The 18,428-nt window shown below is 37.3% G+C and overlaps 2 protein-coding genes across 2 annotated transcripts; both read right to left on the reverse strand.

Annotated features, from left to right (window-relative positions):
* Window positions 1-2,599: 2,599 nt before the first annotated feature.
* On the reverse strand, window positions 2,600-7,857 carry LOC144633919 (fibrinogen-like protein A). The gene is made up of 5 exons (XM_078492848.1): window positions 7,623-7,857; window positions 7,036-7,247; window positions 5,659-5,752; window positions 4,790-4,939; window positions 2,600-4,091 (listed from the first exon to the last, which is right to left on the reverse strand). Exons 2-5 carry the CDS (start codon window positions 7,090-7,092, stop codon window positions 3,553-3,555), a joined length of 840 nt encoding a protein of 279 aa, XP_078348974.1. The 5' UTR covers window positions 7,093-7,247; window positions 7,623-7,857; the 3' UTR covers window positions 2,600-3,552.
* Window positions 7,858-11,045: 3,188 nt separating this feature from the next.
* On the reverse strand, window positions 11,046-15,629 carry LOC144633910 (uncharacterized). The gene is made up of 5 exons (XM_078492837.1): window positions 15,581-15,629; window positions 15,225-15,442; window positions 13,803-13,893; window positions 12,580-12,729; window positions 11,046-11,785 (listed from the first exon to the last, which is right to left on the reverse strand). Exons 1-5 carry the CDS (start codon window positions 15,624-15,626, stop codon window positions 11,265-11,267), a joined length of 1,026 nt encoding a protein of 341 aa, XP_078348963.1. The 5' UTR covers window positions 15,627-15,629; the 3' UTR covers window positions 11,046-11,264.
* Between the last annotated feature and the right edge of the window lie 2,799 nt (window positions 15,630-18,428).

Here is an 18,428-nt window from a genome sequence, read left to right on the forward strand (position 1 = left end):
TTTGAGTTATTGTATACTCTGTACTTTGATGTAGGTATGTTTTTACCGAGTTGAGTTTATTTATTATTAATAAGTAACAGCTCATTTGGTGGTACCTTCAATTAACTTCAGCTTTCTTTTATCTGTGCTTTATTTATTTTTAGTTTATTTTTTTACATGAAAACATCCTCAGCTTTCTGGGTATTTAATTAAAACTAATTCTTGGTTCACAAACATGTACAATCTTTTTGTCCGAATCGAAACGAGTCAATAATGAATCACCAAGTGATACTTTTGACAAAATCTAACGAACATGGCAGTTCCAAATGTTTCCGCACTCATGTTTTCTTTGAATAGGCGAAGTGGCCACGTAGAGCGACAAATACTTGATCGAAGGTGAAGATTGAATAAGGAACACATTTAAAAAATGTTTTAAAGCAGTTTAAAAATAACTCAAAGAACCCTCCTGCGATTATTGGTCTAGATCTAGAGTTATGGTTGCCAACGCAAGGCTACGTCACCTTCGGAAAACTCGTGACTTTTTCAATAAACCTAAACCAGCATTTTGAGAAACAATTTTTTCAAGGAGCTCACAGATCATATGATTAACCCTTTAAGTCCTAACAACGCATATGTGCGTGGAAAATACCAGCAGTGATTGAAAAACCTCTAGCTTTTACATAGCTGGGCAAATGATAGTAATGACTGCTTTTTATGGTAAAGTGATAATTTTCATAGCTTTAAAAGCCAACTAACTGACTAAAACTCTTGATTTCTGTTGCATATGGTTGTTTGTTCAGCAGCAAATCTGAAAATGCCCGTTTTCTACGTAACAGGACAACAACAAAAAACACACATCTTTGCCTCCATTTTTTTTTTTAATGAAAAAATAATTCTGACTTCAAAAATATACATTTGCAGCAAACTTCAACCCTATTCCCTTCCGTTCACCAAGGAAATTTCCCATCAATCATTCAGCAGACTCAGCAATTACTATTCGATTAGAGCTATGCTTGCAAACCTGTAATTTCCTCGTTGCTGACCGAAAGGGATGCTTGGGAAAAACAGTCATGGCGACGGCATGAAAGGCTTCCTACCTTTATTCCATAAGTGTCGAGCCACCCAATCCTGCCGGCAAAATGTTGCACCGATTGCATTCTTTGGAAGTCAGAACTCGTCCAAAATGCCTTGGCAGGTCTTGGAATCCACCCACAGAACGGCCAGAGAGACAACTTTACCAATGAACCGCCATCTTTCGATTCGAATATTTCTGGCGTTCCAATCAAGACAAAATTATCTCTCACCTCTGGTTTCTTTCAGATGCTGGCCTCTACCCACCATTCTAGCTTAATGATGCCAGCCTGGGGGCTTCTGCAGTGGAAAATGACTCGAAAAAAACACTTATAAACGAAATATTCGCCAGATTCGAGCCCGTATGCTCGCTCAACAAGAAAGAAACGGTTGAATGCTGACGTCACAATGAAACTTTGAGCCCTCAGTGTTTTGAAACAGCACACATTTTTACTTGAGCTTCTTATTTGCAATCACGAAATTTGACAGATTAGTTTAAGCCCAGAAAACTGCTTAAAAAATACCAGAACCTTAGGATTCTAAGGGTTAACATGAACAAAACATCCGTTAACAATCATTTCACAAGTCTTTGCTCGAAATGTCAATGCACCTTTGTGATCGGCATACATTTTTTTTCTTCTAAGTTATTTCTGAAAATTTTGTGGTCCATCAAACTATTTTTCTTTTCTTTCACTTTTCTTTATTTTCCCTGTGACCTGCACTATTGGATAACCCAGCAGACTGATTGGAGAAGGGCGGGATTTCGAGAGTATCCAGTGCTAGGTACCTTGTTCTGCAATTCACCTGGAGACTCTTTACTCTCCCTTTTTACTTGTTTTTTTATTTGCCGCAAGGGCAAATAAAAACAAGTAACGAGTAAAAGGTCCGTATCATTAGATATATACGTACAGAGTTCTTCCCGGGTCATAAATAGATGGGAAAAGATAAGATAAGTATCTTACAGAATGGTTGGAAAAACTTAATTTTAATAGAATGGTTAATTTTAATTATAGAATGGTTAATAGAATGTTACTATTATATCTATTGCTCTGAAGAACTCCAAATCATTTCGAGCCCAGCTCGTAAATCACAGCACGGGTACTATCTAAGAGACCTGAATTAAATGCTTCTTAATTCTTATTGGGCAAACGGTCCAAGAGCATTGCCGAGAAGCGTTAAAGAGATGGGTAGATATAGAGAATCTACCCGTCGGCGTATCCCCACTCCTTGTACTGAAAATCTCTCGCATGACACAAATTTAACGAAGGCAATATATAACGTGCTAAGGGTATCGTCAAGATGCTTTCTCCGTGGAAAGATTTAATTTTGTTCATAAATTTCCTCCGCGTTCGAAGACGAACCGGTGGAGGAAAATGGAGGAATCTGGGAGCCACATTACTTTTAAGATGTTTTCAATTCAGTCCAGGTCCTTATGCAGTAATTAAAATCTGTTTCGACATTATAACCACATAGAAGTGTTTGCAACAACATAAACAGATGACAAAAGCTTTATTTAATAATCAAACTTGCGATAACAGTACAGTACAAAAGGAAAAAATGAATTTTGACACCAAAAATACAACAAAAAATCAAGGAAAACAAAAGGTACGAAGACTAAGCTACATTAAAGGGCGAAAGCAGTGGTTAAGCTGAATGGCAGGATGACCTCTTTTAAATAATTATAAATGGATGCAATTGCTCCTTACAAACGTTCAAGATACAACGTTCTTGATGCTTGTTCTCGAGCTTTCCATTATACCTAAACAACATCGAACCAAACATCTGCCAGAAGGATTGAGCGTGCGTCGAACAACTGGAAACAGCCGTGGATACGCTCGCTTACAGATAATTGTTTTTAATCAGATTATTGCTCCCTTCCTAAAATTACATTCGCAATTATTTGTAATAAGCAGTGAAAACCTTCCAGTCGTCAAGATTCGCTATACAATTTTAATCCCCAATAACTATAACCACATTATTGCAACGAATTGCCTAAACATCACCTTTAACTACAAATTAACCTACATTATTTCAACAAATACAGTCATTAATAGTCCTGGGTTTGTAGCTACGAGAATATTTTTCTGCATTGGAATCCTCAGGACAACGTGAAATTATAAGACTAAAGGAGCTACGTCACGGGGATTTCGAGCATGTTTCGTCTAAACTGTGAATTAGTGATAAACACCTTCATCAAAAAACACAACCTTTGAACATCTAAAGGAAGATATAACCTAATTTGCGGATAGAAATCAAACTACAGGTATAAATATCGATTTTTTGAAGACGTACGAAAACAACTTGAAAAGTTTAGCCTCAATTTTTCAAGTCGTAGTACATTTCCATCCTAGCCATCTGCAGCAAAAGACGCTTGCTAACAGCTTCAGTGCTTTAATATAGCAATTGCCAATAGAAAAGGACCATTATTTTTTTTGGCTTCCCGCGACACAAATCTATATTTTGGCTGTTAAAAAATCTGGTGAAATCCGTGACAAAGCCCCTTTAACGGACATAAATCTTCCAAAAGTCTCCAGGTGATACAGAAGATATTACGTCATCACATTCCCATCTGTTATAACCTGGAGAATTGACCCAGTGATGATGGTAGCCAATAAATGCTGGAAAGTCATACAGCTCACGCCTTCTTTCGTGCCCCCATTTACCAACTCCATAGGCAAGATTAATATCTCTTCCCCATCGGGCACAATAGCTTGCCAGGTATGAGTTGTCTCCATTCAGTCTTGCAAATGATCCACAGGCGTAGGGCATGGCATCTTTCTGGCGGCTGAAATACTGGACGACAGCTTCACCAGTGCTGTTAGTGACCGTGGTCACGTGGAACGTACGACCCTGTTGTTTACTGCAGTGAAATCTCAGCTGAGTGAAAGACAAGTGTGTTCTCAGCTCTCCCAAGGCGGTAGTCGCGAGAACCATGTTGTTTATGTTATAATTGCTGATTCCGCGGTATGATGTCTCAACACCCAAGGTGGTAGGAGGGGATGGGCCGTCAATCACAACATTGTAGATCAGGAGCCACCCTCCTGAAATACACAGTGTAATATGTTGTTATTTCGTTATAACGTGAAAATGAAAAGAAAATTCATTGGACCACGTTCAAGAGAAACACGTTTTAGTAACTTTAGGGGTTCTCCTAAAATTTACCAAGATCATTAGGGGAATGGACCCTTAAAGGAGCTACGTAACGGGAATTTCGATGTTAGTGGTAGGCAACTTATAACCCATGGAGAATATAATCTTTGAACATCTTAGGGGTATAGAAATCAAACTTCGGCTATAAATATCGATTTTTTTGAAGACGCGTGGAAACAACTAGAAAAGTTTAGAAACAATTATTCAATTGTACGTAATACGGCATATTTCGAACAAGTGTTCATCATCAGAGAGGTTAACTCTGATATGCCTATCAGAGTTAACCTCTCTGATGATGAACAATTATTCAATTGCAATCCATTTTCATCCTAGCCATCCGCAGCCAAAGGCGCTTGTAAAACTAAGTTTCAGTGTTCTAATATAGCAATTGCAAATACGGTAAAAATGGACCGTCATTGTAAAGTTTCCTACGACACAAAAATAAATTATGGCTGTTCAAATATCCTTGACGAAGCCCCTTTGATTTCTTATTTGGAAGTCCCTCATGATCAGCTGAATAGGTAAATCACTCACTGCTGAGTCCCGAATATTTTAAAGAATTATTTCATCGAGTTTTTTCATCACTTACCACCGTCAGTTGTCATGTCACAATAGACTTTAAAAGGATTTCCGTTTTTCTCAGGATCGATCCAGTACTCTCCGTCTCCTTTTGAATCTCCAGAATCCAGGATGTCCTTGCATGAATGAGCAGGATGTTGAGGATACCAACCTCTAATGGCTGCAATTGAAATGCAAAATTTTGGAAAGCGTTTGTCAGATCACCTTAGTTAAAGAGGCCTTCCTCTCTGGTTGTGTTTGTTTGCTGCGTCTGTGTGTTAATCTGCTGAACATTTGTCCAGTCCCTGAACTCTCTCTTCCACGCGCCCTTTATAGGGGTTGAACCCAGGCGCGCGAAGAGAGAGTCCAGGATAACTTGCATGCGCATGCTCAGAACGAACCAATAAGAAGCGAGGAGTGTGGCGTCACTTGCTTGGGACGCGCGCGCTAGGCTAAAACTGGCTCGCTCAAATGACGAATTCAACTACGCGACCGAGCGCGCGAATAAATGCAAGAAAAAACTGTGCTCAATTGCATCCAAAATCAATTCAATAAACAGCTACAAAATACTAGGAATAGTTGACGGATAGCGATTTTTGTATTGGCCGTTAGCTTTTAGCAGACACTGACTGCAAAGCTAGGCTTTTTAAAGTTATTGCGGTGATCCTGCTTTAGTACACGATTGCGTAGTTGAACTCGTCATCTGTGCGCGCGCGTTTTCAAAAGGGCTGCCAAATATGGTTTTTCCCCCAATTTTGGGGGGAAAAACTGGCGCATGCGCTTGCAAGTTATCCTGGACTCTCTCTTCGCGCGCCTGGGTTCAGCCTCTATAAAACGCGCGCGGAAGAGAGAGTTCAGGGACTGGACTAGCTGAACATTTGTAAGATAAATAGTACTCACGCGTCAAGCATCGTTCTCCTTTGTATTTTGGATGACAGTGACCGTAATTTTGCCGTATGTTTGGGGTATGTTTGGAACCATCGATGCAAGAAACCTGTCACAATAATACGTACATTTTAATAATTAAAAAGGGATAACCGCGGGTTAAAGAAACTCAGTGGTCAGAGAAATTCAGTAGTTTTTGGAGGATAAGAATTTTCCTGTTTTTATAATTCACAAATTAAAGGGACTATGTCACGGAGATTTCGCAGATTTTTGGTCTAAACTGTTCTGAAATTAGTGGAAGGGAACTTAACCATATAAAAAAACAATATCTTTGAACATTTAAAGAAAGATATAATCTTAATTTGTGGATAGAAATCCAGCTAAGGCTACAAATATCGAGTTTCTGAAAACGCGCGGAAACAATTTGAAAACGTTTGCCTAGCGTTTTCAAATTGCAGTCCGTTTCCATCCGCAGCCAATAATGCTAGTTAACAGTTTCAGTGCTCTAATATAGCAATTTTCAATAAAAATGGGCTATTATTTCTAGGTTTCATGCGACACAAATATAAATTTTGGCAGTTCAAAAATCTGGTAAAATCCGTGACATGGTCCTTTAATATTCAGCTGGCTAGAATGGAGACAAGAATAATTTGCGGTTTTTTTTTTATGACGGCTTTAAGGTGTTTCGATACAGTTTTTTGTTATTATTTTTTTTTGAATTCGACATAACAGAATAAAAACAGAAATAGCCTTAAACACTACGATAGACCACAACGACAGTGAGACACAATTTAGGAAGTGCATTCAAGTTGATCGCTGTAAAATTCAATTTGTTGAAGTGAAGTTTGTTTTCTTTTCTTTTTTCTTTCGATGTTGCCATGACTACGTAAGTCAGAAAACCCTCAAAATGTCAATTTTACCAGTCATTTTTTCTCGATTCGGATGTCATCTAGAAAAGCTAATGCATCTAAAGCTTAAGTATATATAAGCGAAAGAGTACAAGAATCTAATGAAATTTGTTATTTTATATTTAACAAAGATTAAAATAACACTTTGAAATTTAATGGGTTCTTGTTATAAACCCGTTATCCGAATTGCGGGAAAAAAAATAAGATAACAAAACTTTCAACACTATTAAACATCAGGGTCAAGACACGTTTAGACAATAATTTTATTCACAGTAGTGTTAGTCTCTTTAATTTTCCGATGTTCATGCAAAAACAAAGCTTTGAAATGTCACTGGTATTAAAAATAAAGTGCATTTAAATGTATTTTAAAAAATCATTCAAAAGAAAACAAACCGAGACGAAATCAAACTCTTTAGCCAATCGCACAACAAGCTTTTGCACTTGTTCTCCTTAAAACTAATCTAAGTCATGAAACTCAACTTGCCTGAACGGAGCCATAGTATGTAGATCCTTCCTTCCACTTAAAATCGTCCGGTTTCATTTATCGTGTTTTGTTGTTTAGCTCACAAATACGGTTTGTATCATTGCTATGAACATTAAAAGACTTGCAACGGTTATTTCCAATGCATTTAAGCTGACATTCAAACTCGTCAACAACAACAGTCTTGCCCATGTCGTGTCCAATTAAGGCATAGTCTGAAATGAAAAGCAAATCAAGAGTGAAAAATCCATGTCGTTTGTGGCAGCTTTGCTGACGTAAAAAAAAGCTCAAAGGAATAGAAAGGAGACTAAATCCCGGGCCAAACAAGAATGAGAGTTGATGAGAGTTCAAACTCTCGCTCTCGTTTGGCCTGAAACTAGCATGCACTCTCATCGACTTTGAACGTGCTTAAATTTTTGCATGAGAGTATATATAAGTGAGAGTTTGACGGACTCTTGTACTCGTTTGGCCCGAGTTGATGATAGTCGATCAGTGAGAGTTGACGAAAACTTTCATGAGAGTCAACTCTCGTCAACTCTCATATGCATCCCCGTTTGGCCCGGGCTTAAATGTGTCAGTTTTATACTCACCAACTTGAGTTTCAAAAACGCTTCCGCAAAAGTCTGTGTTCGCCATCACAAAAAGTACTACTAGAAGAATGTTGAGAGTCACAATGGATAACTGAATCAGGCACAAACCAGCCATCAATAAATTAGGGATATTTTTGGCGAGGGTTTCTTCTTACTTTGATTATTGGGTTTAAAAGCTAGCACCTTCAAGTCTTTACTAAGATATAACGCGTAGCAGCCAAGCTGTTACGTTTGACTTTCTGTATACCCTGAAGTGGGTTTTGTTTTTACAAAGGCAAGTTTATCAATGTTTCACAGTAACAACTCAATTGGTGGTACCTTGCAATTAACTTTGCCTTTCTTTTACCTGCTCTTTGTTTTGAGCTTTTCGCATGAAAAATCCTCAGCTTCTAAATTATTTAACACAATTAACTTTTAGTTTGTTCAACAACATAACAAAACACGCAAAAACTAATTGTCCGAATCTAGGGAACCATGAAACAGCAATTTCTTAAAAAGAACGATGAACGGAAATATGGTAGTCATTTTCACCAAAATAAAAAACGATATTTTTATTACTTTGTTGATTTTTACTTAGACAAAATGATTTCTTTTTTTTTTTTCTCCTTAAAGATGTGGAACGATGTGTGTCGCCGGAACGATGTGTGGGTTGCGTTTGTTGTTGGTTCTCGTCCTTGCTCCGAGGGTTTCTTTCGCGGGTTCTCCGATTTTCATTCCTTCACAAAAACCAACACTTCTTAATTTCAATTCGATCGGGAATCCGTGGACCACAGGTTCATCAGTCGCAAGACTGTAACGTGCGACCCCCTAAAAACAAAATCGATTTAATTTTATTTGTTTCACAACGAGTGCTCTAAGCTCTTTTTTGTTACGCTAGTATTTATTTAGAGGCAGGTGAAGTATTAATCACCCTGCGAGCAGAGCCTCTTTTAACTTTCCTGCGGTTGAGATTTTGGAAGTAGAAAGAGGTTGTCAAGTATATCAGCGGAAATGAAAGGGCTCTGCTAGCAGGGTGAAAATTAATAATACAACAGTTTTAAACTTCTTTTTTATAAAACATTTGCAGAAAAGTGGGTATTTTTAACCAAGTTTCTTCTTTATAAGCAAAGGTTTAGATATACATTGGCAAGTAAAAATAAACGATAAAAACGAACGACGTTTCGGAGTCCGTCATCAAATGCTACTAATTAGACAATTGTCACCATTTCTAAATGTCCAGTCAGCCAATCCGAGCCAAACTTTTTGCGTGACATTGTTTTTGCTGACAGTTTATTCTTTTCATTTTTTATGAACTTGATAATGGAGGCATGACGACTCCGAAACGTCGTTCGTTTTTATCGGCCAGTTATTTTTACTTGCTTGAGTTTCTTCTTAGTCGTTATTATGTTGAAAAACAGACAGATGACTAAAATTGAGAAAAATGATATAAAAAAGATATTACGTTCATGTACCAACAAATTCTCTGGAATACCAATCAAGGAAATGTATGTCAATCAGTTAAGTGTTTTTTCTTCCTCCAGCTTTTTTTTTTTTTTTTTTTTTTTTTTTTTTTTAAAAATTTTAATCTTCGTCAGTCGAAACCATCTTTGTTTATTTTCAGGTTTTTTATTACTACATTGCATATTGGTGTATTTCTACATTAGAAAACTATTATTTTGAGATTTCCTTTCATTTGAAAGTAATCCGAAAAAATGACTTAAAATACCGTGACAAAGCTCCTTAAATTTCATCCGCATGCTTAATTTCCAATGAAAGGCGAATAGCGGAACAAATTAAAGATTTTAATCTTAAGTCCCTCCTCCCCGGCCTGCTCTCAAATTAAAAAAAATAACTTGTCAAGAACGAGGGGAATTATCATTATTATTATTTTGTTTAATTCCCCCTTGAAGCTCACGTTATCATTAATCTTCAACAGCGCCTGATACAATTATAGAAATGTACCTTCAAAAATCTCTCAGTCTATCACTGAGTTGTTATTGTACCGCGAATCTGCCTTTGTCAATCAATTGAAATTTGCATTATTATTGTAAATCGGAGCGATTGCAGAGTGAATGTTTTTAGTTACTGCAATGAAATAGGGAAAGCTTTGATTTTTAAAAGGGGTTTCATTCTGCAGTATCTTGTAAAATTTGCATGATCCACCCCAATCAACTGTTTCACTTTAACGAATACCCCTGGCCTTTCCCCTCCGTAGTACTAAGAGAAAATATTCGGACCTCCCTCCACGGTCTCCTCCAGTCCCCTTTCCCGCTCCGTTTTTAGTGGCACATCCCTTCACTTACTTTATGCATATCTAGGCAGAGTTTATGTCATTTTTAAGTAAACCACAGGTTCCCTAAAATGAAATATAGGGTGTTGCTAAATAGGGTTGGCATATCGAATTGGTGCAAAAGACGTTACCTCATTTATTCATTTATTTATTTCACCTCTGTCACCTCAAACACAATGCTTGCAACTACGTTTATACACTACGTATACTCTGCTTGCAGTACTATTATATAGAAATCAAATATCGACCAGTGATATCGGGACCTGCTTTACGTATTAAAAATATTACAACATTCAAACAATTTGTCCCATATATAAAACTTTCAGTTTGTGTATTTATAAATCGAACCCGACCTCTTCTATAGGGCGAATTACTCTAATAATCGATTGTTAATGATAGCTTTCGTGTAACGTTTTACTGCTTGTTATTTCGGTACTTAACATAAAAACAAAAACTAATACGAACAGTGGGGCTGTTTCTAAATTTTGTTAATTGAAAAATTAGTATTTATCATGCTAAAGCCCGGTCCCATTCTAAAATAATTTTTGTAGCCTTTTTTATGCACACCCCCAATATCCACGCAAAATGAGTATAAATTGAGGTATTTTCCCTTTTTCAATATTTGTCAACTTTATTGATTTATAACAGCCCTTATAGCTCGTTTCAAGAACTTCAGTTTCGTCGAACTAAATAATTTTTGTATGGATCAAACAAGTCACGTTGTTTATTCCAAATTTATTCCTTTTTGTTTCCTCAGTTCTCACTTCAAACTATTTAATTAAAATTTAATTTGATAGGGAAACTTTCGACTGCAGGGGCATTGTGCCCTTGTCCTTTAAGGCCCTTGATTTTGACTTGGGAGATCAACTTATTAGGTGTGTTATAAAATTATCCCACTGGATAATTTGCAGTTTAATCGTTAAATGTAAATATGAACTTGGTGCAGATCTCTGTATCGCATAAAACTCTAGAGATTACATCTGGAATACAAACACCGGGTATATTACCTCGAGAAACAGTACAGTAAACTGCCAGATTAATACATAACTGGGAATTACTTCTGTAACACAGAAACAAGTAATAATACTGTTTAGAAGTTAAATGAAAAGATAAAAAAATAATAAAAACCGAACCGACCATGAAAGGTCTTTGATTGAAGACTTATTGTCTTAATTGTGAAAATAGAATTATGGAAATTCTCAACTATATAATATAAAATTGATTGACGCTTTTACCGCGTAAAAGGCGAAAGGCAACTTTGATTCTTCAAAATGACATACTTTGATTCATAAAATGCAAAAACGGGAAGCGGCCAACTAGTTTCGCCACAACAGAACTCTTTTCTGCTAGTACATTCTACTAAGTTCTACTTCTTAGCGCACATAGATTTTCCAGAAATCTCCCCTTGATATGTAATCCTCGCCGTCATCGCAGAGCCAGTGACCACTTTTAACGATCCAGTGATATTTGGAAGCAATATATGCGGCGTGGTTGTACATCCTGTTTTCTCCTGTGACGCCACGTTGTCCCCACTTGTCACCTCTTCCCCACTTGTCACACTGCCTGGCTAACTGAGAGTTATCACCAGCCAATCTCTGAAACGAATTGCACGAAGAGGGACGCATGTCCGTCTGACCGCTGAAGTACTGGACTACAGCTTCACCAGCGCTGTTAGCGACTGTGGTCACGTGGAACGTACGTCCCTGTCGTTTGCTGCAGTGCAATCTCAGTTGAGTGAAATTCAACTGCGTTCTCAGCTCATTCATGGCGCTTTTTGTGATGCCCATTAAGTTGTTTTGGTAGTTGGTGATCTCGCGGTATGATGTCTTGGGGGTCCAGCTAGCAGGTGGAGTAGAGCTTTCCATCAACAGATTGGTGACGAGAAGCCAGCCTCCTGAAACCAGTTATAACTGACTTAACCTTGACTTCATTTCACAAGTACTTTAACTTAACTCTGGAATATTTGTTTTGATCATTTTTGGGATAACCGCACAACCAAGGAAGTCGCAATCATTGCTGTGATTTTCGTGGTGGGTAATTACTTTATAAAACATTGTTTCATTGGTATTTACTCTCCAAGGTCATCCATGCACACATTTCAAAAAGTAAGTTTTCCTTGGGACCTGACTTAGCAAAATATTATGTTCATCGCTGCATATGGTTGATCCGATGCAGCCAAGAAATTCTCCAGTGCTTTTTCTTCACTACCCGTGTTCTCATTCCATTGATTTCAGCGGCTGAAGTTTTAAGTTTCGTTTGATTCACGATACCATATCCACATAATATCAAAATTAATTGTTGCGTCCGTTCAACCTTTATATTTCAAATTAATTATAAATAGAACACTGATTAAAAAATCTAAAAAAAGAAAGAAAAAATATTGCTTCCGTCCGGATTTGAACCAATGATCGAGGTATACATAACGACTTTTGCAGAATCGCTCTACAAACTGTGCAAGCTATGGGACCATGGTTTTTCTGACCCAGACTCTTTACTTTCCCTCCCTAATCGAGTGGCTTGAACAACACTGAAAAGCGAATGAAAACGATCGAGGGCCACGACAGTAAATTAGATTACCCATTAACTTTGGCAAGAGGATAGTTCTGACACCGATTGACAAACAAACAAAATGTATCTAGATATTTTTTTTTTCAAGATTTGAATTGTAGATTAACTTCATGTTTATACCTCCGTCAGTCGTCATGTCACAGTAGACTTTTAAAGGGTTTCCGTTTTTCTCAGGATCGAACCAGTACTCCCCGTCTCCTTTTGAATCTCCAGAATCTAGGACGTCCTTGCATGAATGAGCAGGATGTTGTGAACACCAACCTCTTATAACTGCATTGAAATGTAAAGTTTCGTGAAGTGGTATGTCGCATCACCTAATAAATAAGGCCTTAAAATAACAGCAACTGGATCTTTTTGTATGAATAAGCAGGGTTTTAGGAATACCAACCTCTATTTGTGTAGCAACAATTAAAAATTGGTTTACTGAATTGTCCCACTACCTTATTATGTTATGTTTTTTTAAATGATGAACAAATGATCTATCAAAAAAAAAATCCTCAAAGATATCGGATAGTTAAGGCCAGGAAAGATTAAAACGGATCACGGACCGTCCTTGTGACAAACCTGAAAAATTTGGCTCATCCTCGGTGTAAGAACCTGTGAAACTCACCGGTGACGTAAAACAAAGAACGGACAAAGCAACAAAGAGCGTCAAAAACAATACAGAGAAGGAAAACAAAAGCTCCAAACCAAAGAAAAATATCACAGGTTCTTACACCGAGGTAAAGTTAACCCAAAATTTGTTCTAAACTTTTTTAAGAGTGGCATTTCACGAAGCACTTCCATCTGATTATGGTAAGATAAAAAAGCATAACAAATATCCCGGAATTCATTCCTTCAGAATCCCGGATGTTATTACAGGAATATGCAGGCGATAAGGAGAAAACCCAAGCTTTTGTATACCTTGACAAAAATAATAACCATAGACTAATATTATTTTTGATCCCACATCTTTTTCCTTGGTGTGTGTACGGGTATTGTTATATTATCATCTGAATGTCAGTACTTTCTGAATTTCTTACTTGTAGTTGCTAATAACGGTCGGAAATCAAATTCTTAAATGAGGAAGGGAGGGAATGGTTTAAAGGTTTTTTTTTTCCTCTTACACTAAACCTAATTCCTTTTTTTGTTGTTGTTGCCGTGCCCGTGCTCGCGCTCATGCTAGTGTCGGTGTATTTGTAAGTTGCAGCTGTTCTTTTTATTTAAAAATCTTCATGTACCCGCATTTCTAATTATAGAAAAATAATATCGTCTTGTTTTAAACGTTTCCGTAAAAAAGTTAAATATGCTGAAAAATTAATGTACTGAATCGGCCATGCATGATAAAGATTAATAGTACTCACGAGTTTGGCATCGTTCTCCTTTGTATTCTGGATGACAGTGTCCGGCATCTTTTGGTACGTTCTGTCCATGGAAATTATCGATGCAGGAGACCTGTGTTTGTTTAAGTAAATTAATTACCAACTTGAAAGATTCAAAAAAGCTTTTAGTTTCTCAAAGACCATCTATTAGTTCCTCGAACGAATTTCTTAAACATTGGTTAACTTTCTTCGTGCTTTTGTTTCTTTTTTTCCGTACTTTTTTTTCATAAAGCACTGTCAATCCAATTGGTATTTTCCTGTGCCAAGGTCGAGTGCATTTAAAGGGACTCTGTCACAGCTGAGTGAAGTTTATTTATAATTTAGTTTTGCCAAACACTCGCTATGAATCCCAATGTTTGCAAAGGAATTACTTCTGTGGATCTAAATGACAAAAACATAGCTTCAATGAAACCAAATTTGTTTCCCGGGCGTTAAAATTGAAAGCTACAAGCAAACGAGATTAACTTTGAAAACTGTTCAGCCCAACAAATATTTCACATTGCAATCCGTTTCAATCTTTGCCTTTTTTGGCCATCCGTGTTATCGAAATGTTCCTTCACTGTTTTAAGCGGTTATTTTTATATTACACTGAACTTTATGATCATTTTCCCATGCCTAAATTTGGCTAAAATTTGTGACACAGTCCCTTCAATTCGAACGAGTCAGATAAAACACAAATAAGTAGACACGTTGAAGGAGGTACACTATGCCGGAAAATTCACTTAATCGGATCGAATTAAAGGAATTCGAATTATTGAGTTTTTACTTACCAATTATTGATTTCAGATTAATGTTTGGTGTGTATTGTTTTTGAATTCGACATTGCTATGACAACGTCAAAAAGAAAAAACCTTGAAAAAAACCTTGAAACTTTATCAATTTTTCTCGATCCAGATGTCGTGCAGAAAACTAACACCGAGATCCTAACCTGTGGCATATGGCAAAAAAAGTTTACAAGAATATACATTTCTATATGCTGATTTTAAGAAATATCAAAACGTTTCAAACTGAGTTTTTGTTTGCAAAAAACTCAACCAAGAGATAAACACTTTCAATTTTAATAAGAATAATCTTACAATAAATGTTATCAGCAACGCGTTAGCCTGCGTTGCATACCGGGGTTTTGTTCGTCTGCAACGCAGGCTACAACGCGTGGAAGAAAAGAAGAAAACTTCCATGGCATCATCAGGTTTAAGAATATGTAACCATCATTTTTAGAAGCTTATTTTTTCGTTAATTTTACTTTATCCAATGAAAAAACAATATTTTAAATATATTGAAAAAATGAGTATTTAAATATTAAGACAAGCAATTTAAAGTAAACTCACATAAAAAGAACGAAACAAAAGCCTCTTTATTCACCTTTTCTAAAGAATGAATTTTAATCCATGCTTTTCAACCAACCTGAACAGAGCCATAGTATGTAGATCCTTTCTGCCATTTGAAATCACCTGGTTTCATCTGTCGGGTTTTGTTGTTGAGCTCGCAAACGACTTTTGATTTATCACTACTTGGATGAACATTGAACGACTTACAACTGTTATTTCCGATGCATTTAAGCTGGCATTCAAACTCGTCAATAGCAACATCCTTGCTAATGTCGTGACCAATTAAGGTATGGTCTGAAATGGAAAATTCCAACCATCAGAAAAAAAGAGGTCGCTAAATTGTTTTGTGGCAGTTTTTTTAAATCAAACAAGCTTTTAACAAGAACTAGAAGGGAGCCTAGATGTGTCAATTCCTACTTGTCTTATACTCACCAACTAAAGTTTCAAAAACGCTTCCGCAAAAGTCTGTGTTTGCCATCACAAATAAAAACCAACTGAATCAGCCGCAAACCGGCCATCAGTAAATCAAAGATATTTTCAGCGAGTAGTGCTGAATTTTTATCTAGCGTTAGAAAATATCACGTAGATTTGAGATGAAGAAGTTGCCGGCCGCGTAGGCTGTGAGTTTTTTATGCCTTGAAATAGGTGTTTTTTTATTGAGTTAAATAATTATTAAGCAACAGCACATTTGGTGGTGACTTCAATTAACTTCAGCTTTCTTTGATCTGACCTTTATTTTTAGTTTTTAACTAAAAAAACATCCTCAGCTTCTAATTTATGTTCAAAGCGTGTGTTCGCTTGTCTAAATAAAACTTATATCGAAGTTTTCATGTTCAAGGTCAATCTACAATGAAATTCAGAAAGGTGTTGACCGTGAACTTGACAGAACGGTAAGTAATCAATGTATAATCTCACTACTCTCTCGGTTTTTGAAAAATTCTTGCACGCAAGTAAAAGTGTCCCCTCGCACGCTAAGCGTGTTGTGCTATCTTGCACGTTAAGCGTGTTGTGTTATTTTACACACTATAGTCAGGTACCCAGCAGTCCAAAATGTGACACCCACGGGCATTTTTGTCTGATTTTTGGCTACATAGCTATTTTTGCTAAATCGAGTAGGCTGATTTCGAAAATCAATGTTGCCAAACTTAATTCTTGCGTTAAGATGATGTTTTGATGCATTTAATTATGACGTCATGGTCCAAATAAGGAATTTTCTTTCCTTTAGCTATTTTAAGCATAATTCATCCAGAAATTCGTTCAAAACGTTATTTGTATACTTTAAAATGATTTTAAGAATTTTCTGATAGTTTTTATACCGTTTCTATGAATATCAAGCCGTCTTGTGAGAATTGACCACGCCCTCACATAAAAATTCACTTTATCACGGGTATAGTGTTAACATTTTGTTTAAAAATGAATGTGATTCTTGTATTAATAGAAAGTTGTAATTGAATTGCTTCACAAACATCAGCGATGTTTGACATACACCATAACGACTGCTTTTATTCACAAAGAGAGTGGCAAGGAGAGACAGAAGCAAGATAATGGAGCTGAGAATTCTGTACATTCCACACAACAAAATCCGGGTTGTTCTTGTCACGGACAAATGAGACATTGCAAAAAATTGCCAAGAAAGATCTCGTGACTCTAGAAATAAAACAAGATCTTTCGATTGGACAGACTCGGCTTGAACGATTCGTGGAATGGAGGCTACTATCTTCAGACAGAGAGGAAGAACGGGAACGGGAAGAAGGGATGGAAGATAAACTTTCGTGACCCTGTTCGCAAGAATAATCCACCTCTATTTGCCAGCCTTTATTAAGTTAAAAGTGCTGCAACTAGCCGCAAAAAGAGAAAGACTTTAAATTTGCATGGAAACCAGAGTATTCTATGTTGTCTAGTGACGGTGTATGAAGGCAGGCGCGAGATAAACATGCAAGCCATATTGTAGCATCTGAGGTATAATGCCGGTACCACTGTTTCTCGCAGAAATGAACCCCACAAGTGTGAAACAAGTCAATTTTAGAAGACGTTCTCAGAAGAAAAGGTCAAGTGCCTAGAGTCAGTTTGTTCTTCGATGGCTTCGCCCTGGTGGCAGCATACTAATTATGGTGGAAGCTATTGGCAAACCAAAATATGCAAACGCTTTCGGTGGGTTTGCGGAATGTTACGTAAACACTGTTTTACGGAAAGGTCCTGGATACCAGAGGATTGATGTGTTACTCGATGGGAGGCACTCCATAAAAGCAACGACAAGAGGTCGACGCTCCGAGAACACGGCGCGGCCTGTGAGCAGAGTCATTAAAGTACGTAAGAGAGGTGCAGTTGCGGCCGATGAAGTGGCGAGCATTTTTGGCACTAGGAGACAACAAAGCGGACTTTGCACGGATTCTCTCAGATGAACTTATCTCGCAGGCATTGACTCTGCAATCGTAGTATATCTGGTGGTTTTTCATACGAAGTGGATTCTGCTCAGATCCTGGCCTAGATGTAGCCTTTTTGAGATCCAACCAAGAGGAAGCCGATACGAAGTTTGTTCGTTATGTAGTCAGTCATAGCGGGCATGTCGACAAAATAATAGTTTCCACTCGAGGCACAGACTTGCTGTTACTTCTCCTGGCACATCGATCGCGCTAAGCTCTCATCAACAGTGTGGACATGGGAAGGAACTTCAGAGAATCCAACGTAAATAACTTTAGAGGATGTCTCAGCAAATCTTCCTAATAACTCGTCAAGTTCATTGTTACCATCTCACACCATCACCGGCTGTAACAGCACCTCTTTCATCTGTGGAGAGTTTTCACAGAAAACTTTGTTCTTCTTTTCTCGGTCGGCGAAGATGTCCTCGAAGCTGACATCACTACCTCCGCAGAAAACGTTTGTTTGTTGAATGTATGAAATCCGATCTGACCACTGGCTATATATGTGCCTCTTCGCTTTGAATTTAGAAAAACGCATGTCATGTGCACTGGGCTATGTGGATGCACCAAGACCGACGCTAATTGCTATATCAAACTGCGCTCAAGCGCTTTAAAGAAACTGGTTTAAAAAGCAATATTAGTTCAGTGTTTTTAAAAGTTCAGAAGATATATTAAAAATATTTACCGATATTGATTAAAAATATTATAGACATATTTAAACCTGAAAGCAAGGAGCAATGTTATGATCATTTTGAATTCGTTAATTTTACATGCGTTCAACCAAAGTCTTTATCACGAGCATATAACAGACAAAGTGCATTGTGAAATAAGTTAGATTCAGCAATATATAAGACAATCAA

Source organism: Oculina patagonica, chromosome 12, assembly GCF_052425735.1.
Source record: "Oculina patagonica isolate OP01 chromosome 12, crgOcupat, whole genome shotgun sequence".
Lineage (NCBI taxonomy): Eukaryota > Metazoa > Cnidaria > Anthozoa > Scleractinia > Oculinidae > Oculina > Oculina patagonica.